Consider the following 13,584-nt stretch of genomic DNA (forward strand, 5'->3'; position numbering starts at 1 on the left):
GAACAAACTCAAAGTTACTTCTAGTTGACGTTCTGAGAAATAACGCAAACACTAGTTTGTAGAACTATTTTTTCTTGAATTGACTTTGGGAATTGTTGTGCCACTATTGATTATCGAAGAATGGCATTGGCTGTAAGGGAAGTCGATGTGGATTATTTTCTGGTAAAAGACAGAAGTTTTTTAAATCAATACAGTTTTCCCTGGAACTCTTTACTTCAATAATATTTGGTATCCATCAAGATATGAGTGCTAAGACTATGCTTCAGAGCAGTCAGTAAAAAATACGTAACAAATAACAGTTTTCATGAGGAAGTAGATTTAAATAAAATTACAAAATAATGTAATGGTTGTTGTAATTCGTGCAGATCTATTAGTATGATCCGTTTTGATATTGGTGAACGGCAGTTGGTTATCGAAATTGTTAATGACTCAGCTAAACAAATACGGACGCTTTTGGAACTAACAAAATACCATCGTTTATTTAAGCTTGCTGTAAACACACCGCCCAACGGTGAATAGACCTATGTAAAGATCTCAAGGATATTCGTCAAAAAGCACGAAATGGAATTTAGTTTTAAAGTCAACAGTTTTTCGACTCTAGAATTTTTCTGATATAGTTTCAAAATAATAGTATGCCTATATAAATCAGAATGAAATAATATATTTTGCTTTTTTTTAAATATACGAGGAAATACTATTTCTTCAATTGCGCCTACGCAAGATAAACTGTGTAATAAAAAATACACTTAATAGTGAAGGGTTGCTCACGAATACCCATTTACTCCTACATCTATAATCATACCAGAACCAGTTAATTATTTCTGATATAATAATTATTTCAAAAGACTACAATCACACAACAATCAACATAAATAATACTTAATTTTCAAATGGAAAGAATTGTTTTTGACTGTGCATTGTGTAGATGGAACAACTGCTCCTGTGAGCCACATTCCCACAAAATCAATATAAATAATTTAAGTAATGCATAAAGTTGAGTAATTGTTATTTCATGAGGCAATAAGTTGAAAAAATTATTTAATTTAAAAACTTTTCAAATGCGATGCCTACACAGTAGCACCAAAGGTGTCATCCTGAAATGTCAGAAATGCTAGTAAATAGCAACACGTACTTTACAAGGCAATGGAAAATTTGGAAACTATGCGGCATATATGCTGAACCTCGTCTTAACTACAAAACGCTTTATTGGACTTACGCTGTTTTGTTGAACATAATCGTGACAATTCTTTATCCTCTGCATCTATCCGTGTTAATTTTTCGTAATGATACATTAGGCGATGATATAAAGAACCTATCTATTTTTCTAACCACAGTTGCCGGAAGTATAAAATTTCTTAGTTTTGCAATGAATTTAAAAAAAATGCCGGAGATTCAAAACCTATTAAATGAATTAGATGCACGTGTGAGGAGTAAAGACGAGCGCCACTTTTATAATACCGAATTGAAAATGAAAATGAAGATAACTGGAAACATATATCTCGTTCTCTATATAATAGTAGCTATAACAGCTGAACTAACCACACTCATGAGTAAAGAACGAGTACTACTTTATCCTGCTTGGTTTCCATTTGATTGGCGCGCCAGCACCACAATGTACTTATTAGCACACTTATACCAAATAATTGGTATTTCCACAATATTAACGCAAAATTATGCTAATGAGACCACACCAGGTCTATTGCTTTGCTTGCTAGCCGGTCATATTAAGCTGCTCGCATTACGTGTCGCCAAAACTAGTCACAACTGTGAAAATCCGCAGGAAAATGAGCTGGAACTGCTGCGTTGCGTCAGAGATCAGAAAAATCTTTACAGGTAAAACAATCTTAATTTCAATTTATTTATACAATAAATAATAAAAATGTATTGTTTTCAGATTGTGCGATTTGATTGAGGACCTTGTTGCCTTTCCGATGTTTGTGCAAATTACTATTGCCGCTGCCAACATATGCGTGGCCCTAGCCGCTTTATTGTTTTATCTTAACGACTACTTCAATCGAGCATATTACTCTCTTTATTTTTTTGGATTATTTTTACAAATCTTTCCGGCCTGCTATTTTGGCACTGAGTTTCAAATGATGTTCGACCAGCTGCCGTACGCTGTTTTTTCCAGCAACTGGATGCATCAGAGCAAACGATACAAGATGCACATGATTTTGTTCACTGAACGTGCCCTAATGCAAAGGACTATTTTGGCTGGTGGAATCGTACGACTAAACTTAGAAGCTTTTCTGTCAGCGTGCAAAGGAGCTTATTCCTTATTCGCAGTCTTTTTAAACTTAAAGGAATAAGCGTTAGAAATAAGTACATTCAATTAATTATTATAATTATATATACTTTTAAAGAATTAGAGAAATGAGAAATTATTATTATATGAAATAACTTAATTAAAAATATATTTTCTGATATAAATAGAAATAATTTCAATCTAATTGATTAATGTATCTTTTGAAATGCACTTAACTGGCAATTCTAACATTAAGAGACGAATACTTGGCATATAAACTAAGAGGAAAGAATCTTATTTCAATTAAACTGAATGATTTAATATTTGTGTGAAGTAGAAGTATAAGTAATAGTATCCCATCATCTATATAAATCCATATAAATTGCTTTTAAACTGGCTTTGGATATCTGCTATATATATTCTGTTAATTATCTGGAAGGATTACTATACTGGTCCAACAAATAAGGCGATATGTTAAAGCTTTTGAATATAGGATATGTTTATATCCCTTAAGCTCTTTAAACGACTTTCTATTGATTTTAATGTAACAGATAATTCATTATCAACAAGCGTAGACTATGCTTTTTGTTCAAATATTACATATAGAAGACTTCAAGACATTACTTTAACGTAAGAGTTGGTCAAGTAATCGTAAAATAGAGACATTAATTTGAAGTAGTTTAATCCTTCGACTAGAAACACGTAAGCAGTTTCAATTCAATTGAATGCTGTGAAAAATATTGTCTTACCAGTACTCATGTACAAATTTAAAACTTGGATGAAACTATAACCTCTTAGCCATATTTAAGTGTTAAAATTATTCCACTGCATATAAGGAAACATATAAAGAAGCATATATATATATTTGCAATATAATAAAAAGCAATATCTAAGTATACCTATGCTTTAAAGTGACAAAAATAAAACTTAGAGGTTTTTGGTGGTCTCCAGGGGTGTACTACTTAGTTACCATGAGCGAAAAGAATCATGATTGATTCTTCCAATTTTATGATGGATGGCTGCGAGTTTGAGCCTAGTTCTACTGAAAAAGTAATGTATACCACATTATTTGGATCTTAGAGGTGCTTAGCTCGATAATATTAGCTTACCCAGGGTTTGTTGAATGAATGTGACACGGAATCTAAAATCGGACATTGGTTGTAGTGTCAATGATGATGACGATGACATAAAAAACTATTCTATAAAATAATTTAAAACAATTTAGAATATTGTTCATATACGGTAAAATCACATTATAATTATTTTTCATATTCAAGTCAGCATTTCGATTGATAAGAATGAAAAGCTTCATTCACACTCTTTCTGTGTTGATATGGATAATTAATTCTGTGAATGTTTTAATTTAATTTATCTGAACAAAGACTACGTATGGAAGGTTATATTAACTCGAAAGTTAAATGATTAGTATGTTTATACTGGCTCCTCGGAGAGGTATGCAGATCTGAGGTCAATTATCTGATGAAGTGATAAACAATAATCTAGTCAAGGCGTTAAGAGAGGTGTTTTGAAAATACCTCGAGTTAAGAAAGAGTAAAAGTGCACTGGCTCAAATAGCTTCAACATAATATAATATATACAAGGCATTAGAAATGCCTTCGTAAATGTAGGGAACCTTCTACCCATAATAGAAGTGCCATTGATTTTTTGATCACTTCTTTTTAGAACCTTGATTTTATTATTGAGCAATAATATAAAATCAAGTAACGATATAAAATCTATTTCGGAATTAATTTTGCGAAAAATATTTCTTCACTTTTAATTTGTTTTGCGACAATTTTCAATTAGATAATTGGTTTTAAATGCATTTTCTAATATTAATAATTCAATAAAATAATTATGAGAAAATTATTTTGAACTTTTTTGCTGCACTAGTCAATTATTCAAAGGACTAAAAACATCTGTCAAGACTGCATAGTTTGCAAGTAACAACGCAAACTTGTAGATAAAATTGCTTCGCATTTGCCAAAGTTGGAAGGACCTTCAAAACTATTAACATTGAAGTTTTTGCTGTATTAAATTAAAACTTAAGTATCTCAGTTAATCAAACAATTAAATGAAAAATAAAAAATTTTTAATCATATTTGTTAATTCCTTAATAACTGTTAACTCGTATAGTATTAAACTGAGTAATTTACCTCCTTTACGCATTTAATTAATTCAGTAAAAAATCATAAAGTAATTTTAGAAGCATTACTAGGGCATCAAGCCTTTTACGCTGACATTTATCCTTAATAATTTTGAGCTCATGGCAGAACGCATAAAATTAGCAAGTTTATTGTAAACGAGCAACAACAACACTATTCACGCAAAAAAATTTTAATTTTCATTTCTGAGGAAAACATTCAAACCAGAGTGAAAAAATCCTTTAAAACAAAATATTTCAACACTTGAACGAGCAGCAAGTAACCAACTGGGAATGCCATTATGATGCGGAACAACGAAGCTGAAGCAGAAGCTGAAGCTGAAGCAAGAGCTGAAGTAGAAGCGCCAGTGCCAGCACCAGCACCACCGCCATTAACAGAATGTCGCCTTGCCTGGTTTTGTTTCATTAAAAAAATGCTCAAGTGTTATAAATTCATGGTTTACTATAAATTTCAAAGACTGCAAAGTTAAGCAAGGATAAATACGCAAGGATGAAGTGCGCCTTGTTGCGGCAGAAGAGTTGGTTTTTAATTAATACTCGTATTCACCAAGGTATGTTAACTGCCCCTGTCTCCTTTATTCTTCGCACTACGATTGCACCCGCATACTTCATCCTATTTTACGCGTTTTGTATAAATTTTGCCTCATTTAAATTCCTGACTTTTTCTCAACGCATTTTCTACTACGACTAGAGACACTCGCATCTAAGCATGTGTGTAGGTATGCCTTATTTTAGATTAATTAAAATTATTAAAGAATTGTTGGTTGCACGCAAAACTGTGCAAAACTGTGCAATTTAAACGCAATATCGAACCTTTATCAAGCCAACTCACAGAATGCAGGAACGCCAAGTATTCAACATGCAAAAATGCTTGCTTAATTAAATTTGACATTTAAAAATTACGCCATTAATAAAATTGACAGGAACCGCGTCGAATCTGACACTTTCACTTTTCTGCTTCATCTTCCACGGCTTTGTGCTCGTTAGAGAATGTGGAATCGTATTCTGTTAACATGAAGCTGAGGTATTTAGCACAGTCTCACGCACGCTAAATACTTGGGGTGGCTGGTGGCTGTTGTGGCAGCTCCTCCAACCATACCAACCAACCAACCATGGCTACGACGCGATTATGAGTCGTTTATGTGAGGCAAGAACAGAGCTTAAGCACTAATCCCACGCTAATATGCAAAGAATACACACAGCGAGATGTGCACATTGCCAAGTCCTAATGGCGTTCCTACGATTTCGTTTAATGTGGTGTGGATGTTTAGAAATAAAATGTTGACATGGCTTTGTCAAAGCCATGCTGTGTGCACATATTAAAGCATAAATTTCAATTATGCAAGTAACTTTGCAAAAAAGAAATTATTTTTTTATATGTAGATATATATTATGATATAACAGGTAGCTGTTAATAGATAGAAAAAACCCTTCTAAAAACAGAGATGTCAAAAATTGATGAATGTTTGTGAGAGGATTAAATACAGCAGATTTTATTAAAAAAGAGATTTGATAATACATTTTATTTCAATGCATTGCGTATATTAGTTTATATTTGATGAAAATCACTAAATATATTGAAAGGAAAATGTCCAACATATGACTAAATAACATTTGTTTGCTACTTTAGCAAGCGACACAGATTACAAACCAACTATAATCAGTAGGATTGCAACCAGTCAGCAACGATTACTAGCTGCATGTGATTAAACAACAGTCCTTGACTACTCACCCTGCAATTCGATTATAAGGGATACAATAGCTAGCAACTGTACCTAGCAAACGATGCACACTATAGTCAAATTTTCTTGAATACAGTAGTCAGACACTATTATCCAAACATGCGTTGGAACTAACTTTGAAATATTATGAGGGAAAAATATAGTGTCAGAAAAGAAAAACTAGTTCCAGGCTTAATTTATTTTTAGCTCTATTAAGCAGACACCGAGGAGATCAACAATGCCATCCTAATCAAAGAACTGTCCCTATTTAATTAATAAACTTTGTGTAAAACATGACAAGTTAATTGACAACATTATACATTTTTATATATAAGAAAGTTCGTTTGAGACAGCACCTACAGTAATTCCAATATGAATGAAGAACTCAATATTCAATGGAGCGTCAATGGATCATTAGTTAGATAAGTATTATCAATACATAAATAGATAGTCGGATGAATGCACCGTAGTAGGACTCAATTTAGTAATCGAAAATTCTACCATAAACCCTTCTTGATAAAATAATGTTTTGGTATTATTCATACTATTCGCAGAAGGTAATAAGAGATAACTGGGTTAATATCTGCCTTTGCAGGACACTGGACCATAGGACGGCATGAAGCTTGGGTTGGCCTACCATATGGCATCTCCTGCAATGTGTGTCTACTAGTTCTCGAAGGAAGGACACCAGAGTACTAGGCTAAAGTTTCTGGAGGCTCCCTTCTTCAACACACTCGGCGATATCTCTAGCATATGCATTGGCCAGATTCTTGCCTTTATAAATGCTTCTGGCTGGTTCTAGCTTGAGCTTCTGTCTACTATCCTCTGTTACGAGATTTTTGTAGATTCTAAACGGCTTTCTTTGCTAATTGAGGAGGACTCGTACCTCCCTCCACCACAACTAACGAACTAACTATTCATACTATCATTACTCTCTAGCAGATATATTAGGTGTACCGGTATGAAATGAGCGTTTTTTGGTGAAAATAAAACACTAATTATTAATAGGAAAGTAAAAAACATTTTATTCAAAGTATTGGCCATTGCTTTCTACACATTTTGACCACCTTTCTGGCAATTTGTGGATACCACGCCAAAAAAATTGTTCGTCTTTTAAAGCAAACCAACCAGACACCCAATTTTCGACCTCCTCGTAGGAATCAAAGTGCTGCTCAGCCAATGCGTGTCCCATCGATGAAAACAAATGGTAATCGGAAGGAGCCAAGTCAGGTGAATACAGCGGGTGGGGTAGCAGCTCCCAGCCAAGTGTTTTGATTGCATCCTGAACCCGTTTTGCTTTGTGTGCAGGTGCATTGTCATGGAGCAGAATTACCTTGCCGTGTCTTCTGGCCCATTCTGGTCGTTTCTCGATCAATGCATAGTTCAAATTTATCATTTGTTGTTCATAGCGACCAGCATTGACGGTTTCAGCTGCCTTTAACTCTCGCAAATCGAAGCTGTTCTCAAATTCAGACCATTGGGTGTAATTAGATCCAAAAAGAAAAATGTTCATCTTGTGGTGCATATTAGGTTTTCTTAAATTTATGCAGATTTGCATTTTTTGGAAAGTCAACTTAATATTTATTTTCGTGCACCAAAATTGATTTTTTTATTTTTATATCCAAGATAAAGAATTGTTTTAATTAAAGTAAAAAAGTCAAATAAACGTAAAAAAGCATATTTAAATTATAATAAAATCTACCAAAAATCCACAAAAACCTTAAGAGAAATGCTTGTCCAACGATTTTTTTTAACTGTAAGAAGTGATATTTTTTTCTTACCAATATGAATCGCATATCAAAGAGATTTAAAAAGTATCTTTTGTAACTTTAAAGTGTATTTGTGCAATTTATTATCTTTTGCCAAAAAAAAAAAGAAAATTTAGAAAAAAATTGCTCTTACAATTGCTCCAAAATGAATTCGGACAGCAAAAATGTTTTGCCTCCAGAAGAAACATGCAATGTGTTGTCCTTTGTGCAACACATTTTTATTGCAAGGGAAGACTCCTTGCTGGACTCCTAATAATCGGAACGCAGCTTTTGAAAATGTTTACAGTAAATTTGACAAAAATAAAATTTTTAAAAAGAATTTAAAAATAATTCGAATAATTTTTGTATTTTTGTTGAAAAAAGGAAACAGAAGGAAAATTGCTATGAGTTTTTTGTGAAAAGGAAAGCTCTGCATTTCTCCTTGAACCTAATTTACTCACTTGGAAGAATGCATTTGCTTCTTTAATAAATGCTGAATTACATTGGAACGGCAACCACAGTTTCGCTTGTTGCTTGTTGCTTGCAACGGCGAGCTGTTGTTCTTTGCTGTCGTTTGTTGCTGTTGTTGCTGTTGTTTCTGCTGCAGTTGCTTTTGTTACTATTCTGTAGTTGTACTTTTATTGCTGTTGCTCTTGTTGTTGTTTTTGCTGTAGCTGCTCTAGTTGCTGTTGTTTTTGTTTTTGTAGGCGTTGTTGTTGCTACTCAATGTTGTTGTTGTTGCTTTTATTGCAGTTGTTTTTGCAGGTGCTGTTATTGTTGCTGTTGTATGTTGTTGTTGTATTGTAGTTGTACTTTTATTGCTTTTATTTTGGTTACTATTGATTTTGTTGCTGCTGTTTTTGTTGTTATTAGATGTTTGTACTTGTTTTTGTAGCTACTCTTCTTGTTGATGTTGTTCATTTCAGTTGCTGCTATTTTCGTAGCTGCCTATTTGCCGCTGCCGGTGCATTTGCAATTGACCTTAGCATATTTATTTTTATTATAAGCCAAATTTTTGCTGTCCATAATTTTGCAATAAGCAGCAGCAACTGTGCTCACAGCGACAATATCAAATATTTGGTAGTAGCAGCAAATTGTGAAAAAAAATACTTGCAATTTATTATGCAGCAATTCTTGCAATGGCACATTTGTGCATTGCATAAACAGCAACTGCATCCTCATTTTAACTTCAATTTAAAAAGAAAAATATTTCCCAAAATAAAGGAAAATGTTTGTTAGTGAAATTTTCACTAAAAACACGATTCGGCATTTTCTTATTCAAGGCTTTACGCTTTTGCCTGTGCACCAGGAAAAGCACAAAAAAAAAAAAAGAAAACTACGAGGGAACTATTATAAAATGGAAAATCTTCACAGCAACATTGTCACTCAAATTTGCAGTTGCTGCCGTTATTACAGCGGAAACGGTTTATGCCTCAACAAAATTGCAACTGTCGCTGCAATGTAATCTAATTTTTTTTTGTTTATTTTTCAACTTAATTTTGTAAGACAAGTTCATGTAGGAAAAACGCTTGCCTTAATTTGACGTAAGCATTTTGTCGACAGCTTTTCACAAAGCAATTTGCATAAATTATCAAATAAAAAAACATGCAAGTGTAAATAGTTGCGTACTACGATTCTTTTAATTTGCGGCGATGCGATGGGAATACATCGTTAAGGCTGATCAGTACTAAGCAAAGGCTGGCAGATTAAGAAAGAAGCCTCCTTATCCTATTTACTTCTTTATTGTTATTATCTGAGCTATTTTCACATCGCTTGACTTTCGCTCCTTATATCACTTACGATTTTCCACGGAGTTCAGATCTTCTGTTCACAATTTAATGTAGTCCAAGGCTAAGAAAAAAGTTTATAATATAAGTAATTGCAAAAAAATAATAATAATAAATTCACATCAACACTTTGGGCATTTTCTACTCATAAAATAATAAAAATCAAAAAAATAAAAAAAATCACAAAAAATATCAACTCCATTGCTAATCCTAATATGAACATAAATATTTACTGGCAATGATGCTCGTGACACAGTTTTTCTACATTTTGCTAAAATATTTTTGTTAAGTGCGCCAGAGAACACAGTAAATCCCTTTTTAAAAATTCAATTCCCAGATAAAAATATGGACACACACAGCCGCACATCTATCTATACATATTTACAAAGAGGCAAAGAGGCTTTCGCCAATAAGCAGCAAGGATAAAAAAGATTATGAAAGGACTGCATATTAAAATTGTGGGCGCACAAATGCACAAATGCACAGGCGAGGCGCAGTGCAGATATAAAACTTGCAGATGTGAAAAATGTCATAAGAAGATTGCAGACTACAGCACACTTAACACAGCTAAGAACCTTGTTGAAGCAAATTGTATTTAAGTATATCACATACAAAATGGCTTAGGCACTTGCATACTTACATACATATACATACACTTACATACATATACATACAAACAAGTGCATACTTTCTATTTGTAAAAAAAAAATGAATTAAATTTTCGACTTCAGAAAAAATACACAACTGACTTAAGATCCTTCTTTAAGAACTGTTGATGGCATAACGAAAACTTGCAATATATGAATTCAATAAATTTTATTTAAAATTTTTGTATAACAAATAAACAAAAAATTAAATTTTATTATATAAAATATAGATAAAATGATTATAAAATTATTTTTCTATAAAAGAAAATATTATTTTATAAAATAACCAATAAAACTAAATTAAAGTGGCTATATTTATACGCCCATAAATCGGGAACGCCCTGCCCTCTAACGTTTTCACACATTTGTTTATGTATTGTCCTTTGCACACTCACACTCACACAATTGCCTGCTTTCTAACATTTCTTACGCTTTTGTACATTAAAGTCTTATAATGGACACGCAAAACCAAACGAAACTATCCAATGCAATGTGCGAAGCAATGCACGCAATGCACACAAACAACAAAAAATTACAACAATAACACTAATAAAAATTGATCAAAATTATATCCCAGTAAGACATTTTGATACACATGATCTTTATTTCTAATATTCATTTTAGACAGATGTTTTCATTAATGATCACCATACATTGTAGTGTATAGTTAGGTTAGGTTAAGTTTAAAAAGATGCTTATTATTATTATCAAGATTATCAATACTTACATTCGAAGGGCATCATTATCCATTATGATGTCCTTAAAATTAGCAAAAGAAGGCGTGATATTTCGGAAATACCACAAATCAATTTTTGCTTTTCGAAATGAAATTAAGAAGATCCAATAAGCCTATTTTTACTAACTCTGTCCGACCAGCGAAAAGTACAATTTCCTTCATATTGAACTCGCTTTGTCTGTAGTCTCGATTAAAGACAGGAAAAGTCATTAATAGATCAAATAAATCTATGTTCACTAATTTTCAATGAGGCCAGCTAGAAAACAATATTGTATATATTGTAGGCATTTCGTCTATAGTCCCGTGTATAGACATAAAAAGTCTTTGATCGATCCGAAAAGTCTCTTTTCACTAACTTTCTCAGATCAGCGAAAAAATGCAATCGTAGATATTGTAGCCGTTTCGTCTGTAGTCACGTGCATAGACATAGAAAATCGTCGATCGATTCAACTTCTTTTTCATCTAAGCAACTCCTGCACAGTCCGCTTGTTGGAAAGACTTAGAGTATCAGCACAGTGCATCATTAATACTCCACACGATTATTAACCACACGAATATCTGGTTTGTTAAAACCCAAAAGATTCTTCGTGTTTCTTCCACTGCAATAACAATCTTATTTTGTTAATTTTTTTTTACAGCTAGAAAGCAAATAAGTACTAGAAGAGTCCATTGAAGACACTTTGCATGGATGCGTATATGTAAGAACTATCGAACTATATCGAATGAATGTATTGTATCGTATAATGATTAAAATGTGTAAGAATAGCACAAATACCTTTATTTGTTTAATAGCACATTACTACTCGTAATAATATATTAATAATACCTTTTTCAAATTCTTATTACAGTGATATATTGTAGTAGAATAAATAAACAAAATAATAATAATATTATTAAATGAATATTGAGTAAAAGTTTCATACTGAAGATTATGAATAGATTTGCCTACTACTTGCCCAAGAAAGTATTGTTTAATATAAACATTCCATTGAAACATATCGGAGGTGTCAAAATGGTATCGGTTGTTGATTGTTGATATGGATTGTTAAACAACAAAACAACTTGAACCAAAATAGGCCAGCACCTGCCGAAACTCTTACAGACCATGTTTATTAGCGCTCATAGAAGAGATAACAGAACACATGTTATGTCTGTTTCCTGTCGCAGATGCAGATATAAGCTTTTGGGAACTACATTCCTTAATTCATTTAGCAATATTTCCAAGAGTAGAATTGACTAGATACTTTTAATTAATAATTCGTTTAGCTGCTACTAATATGCTAAAACTTCTACCCATCCTTACGGTGAATGTGGAAATAAAACTGCTTTCTTGAGTGAATGAGGACGATGCCATCTTTCTTGCATTCCCTCTACCTACCTAATTACTTATGAGCTAATTATCACAATCAATGTTTTTAAATTATTAGTAATAATATAAGGACAAATGATGGTTATTTTAACATAGATGTAGCTAGTAAAAAATGTGCGTAGTTTTCTCTAAATTTTTAATATTAAAGTACAACTACACAAACAGCTATCAATGGCAAAACCGAATATTTAATGCCCTTCAAATATACAACTATTAAACAAATAGTGGTATCAGTAATATAGTGGCTAACCGTGCACTACCCACAGAAAGACGTTTCTGCGGGTGTGTGTAGACATTTTTTGTTCCCCAGCCTAGAAAAAAAAAAAAAAATGTTTTGTAGTGACTTATTTAAACAATATTTAAAACCACTAATTTTTTAGACCATAGATCCAGATCAAGAAAAATGTTTTATTAAAAACATGAAACCTTATCCAACATACATCTTGTGTGGGCACTATATATCACATAGTGACTTAATTTCCTCTCTTTATTGAGTTCATCTAAGTGGGTTCACAAAGGACTTTGTGGAAAGATTCATTAGTTGAACATACTTAGATATGGATTACCCAATTTGCAGATAAACTCGTATGTCGCTAATTTGATTCATTGCTTGTTCTAGAGAGTATTCTTCTTGGTATCACAAACATCTTGATGGAACTAATATACCCTTTGTTTGAAATAGTGTGAAGTATTTTGCTGCGTACCTAAGCATGTACAACAACTGCTGTGATATAGCACATTCCCACATAATCCCGCTACTTTTAGATTAATTGCAAATTATGCATAAATTTCAGTAATTAATTATTTCTAGACCAATAACTAGAAGAAATTAGTCTACTTATAAGCGTTGAAGTTGCTTTAACCATACAGTATTAGCGAACGTCTCATCCTGAAATGATTTCAGTTAACAGCAAAGCATACTTCACCAAGCAATGGAAAATCTGGAAAGTATTAGGTGTATATGCCGCACCTCATCTAAGCCATAAAAGACTTTATTGGTGCTACGGTATATTATTAAATATAATATTTACAGTTTTGTATCCTTTGCATTTATCCGTGTTAATTTTCCACAATGATACATTAGCTGATAATATCAAGAATTTAGCTATTTCCTTAACCTGCACTGCTTGTAGTATAAAGTTTATATGTTATGGTATCAATTTGAAG

General features: G+C 32.6%; 2 protein-coding genes across 2 annotated transcripts in view; both read left to right on the plus strand.

Annotated features, from left to right (window-relative positions):
• The first annotated feature begins 1,099 nt into the window (after positions 1–1,099).
• LOC119667105 (odorant receptor 59a-like) lies at positions 1,100–2,309 on the plus strand. The gene is made up of 2 exons (XM_038076390.1): positions 1,100–1,833; positions 1,895–2,309. Exons 1-2 carry the CDS (start codon positions 1,100–1,102, stop codon positions 2,307–2,309), a joined length of 1,149 nt encoding a protein of 382 aa, XP_037932318.1.
• Positions 2,310–4,690: 2,381 nt separating this feature from the next.
• LOC119667106 (protein IWS1 homolog) overlaps positions 4,691–13,584 on the plus strand; it is a 17,559-nt gene continuing 8,665 nt past the window's right edge. Inside the window, exon 1 of the mRNA XM_038076391.1 lies at positions 4,691–4,803. Coding sequence (XP_037932319.1) covers positions 4,691–4,803 — 113 coding nt within the window. The remainder of the gene's footprint in view (positions 4,804–13,584) is intronic.

This window comes from Teleopsis dalmanni, chromosome 1, assembly GCF_002237135.1.
Source record: "Teleopsis dalmanni isolate 2A chromosome 1, ASM223713v2, whole genome shotgun sequence".
NCBI lineage: Eukaryota > Metazoa > Arthropoda > Insecta > Diptera > Diopsidae > Teleopsis > Teleopsis dalmanni.

Coding starts and splice junctions, on each gene's coding strand:
- LOC119667105 (XM_038076390.1), top strand. CDS start 1,100: ATGTCAGAAATGCTAGTAAATAGCAACACGTACTTTACAAGGCAATGG. Junction 1,834..1,894: donor GATCAGAAAAATCTTTACAG/GTAAAACAATCT, acceptor TATTGTTTTCAG/ATTGTGCGATTTGATTGAGG.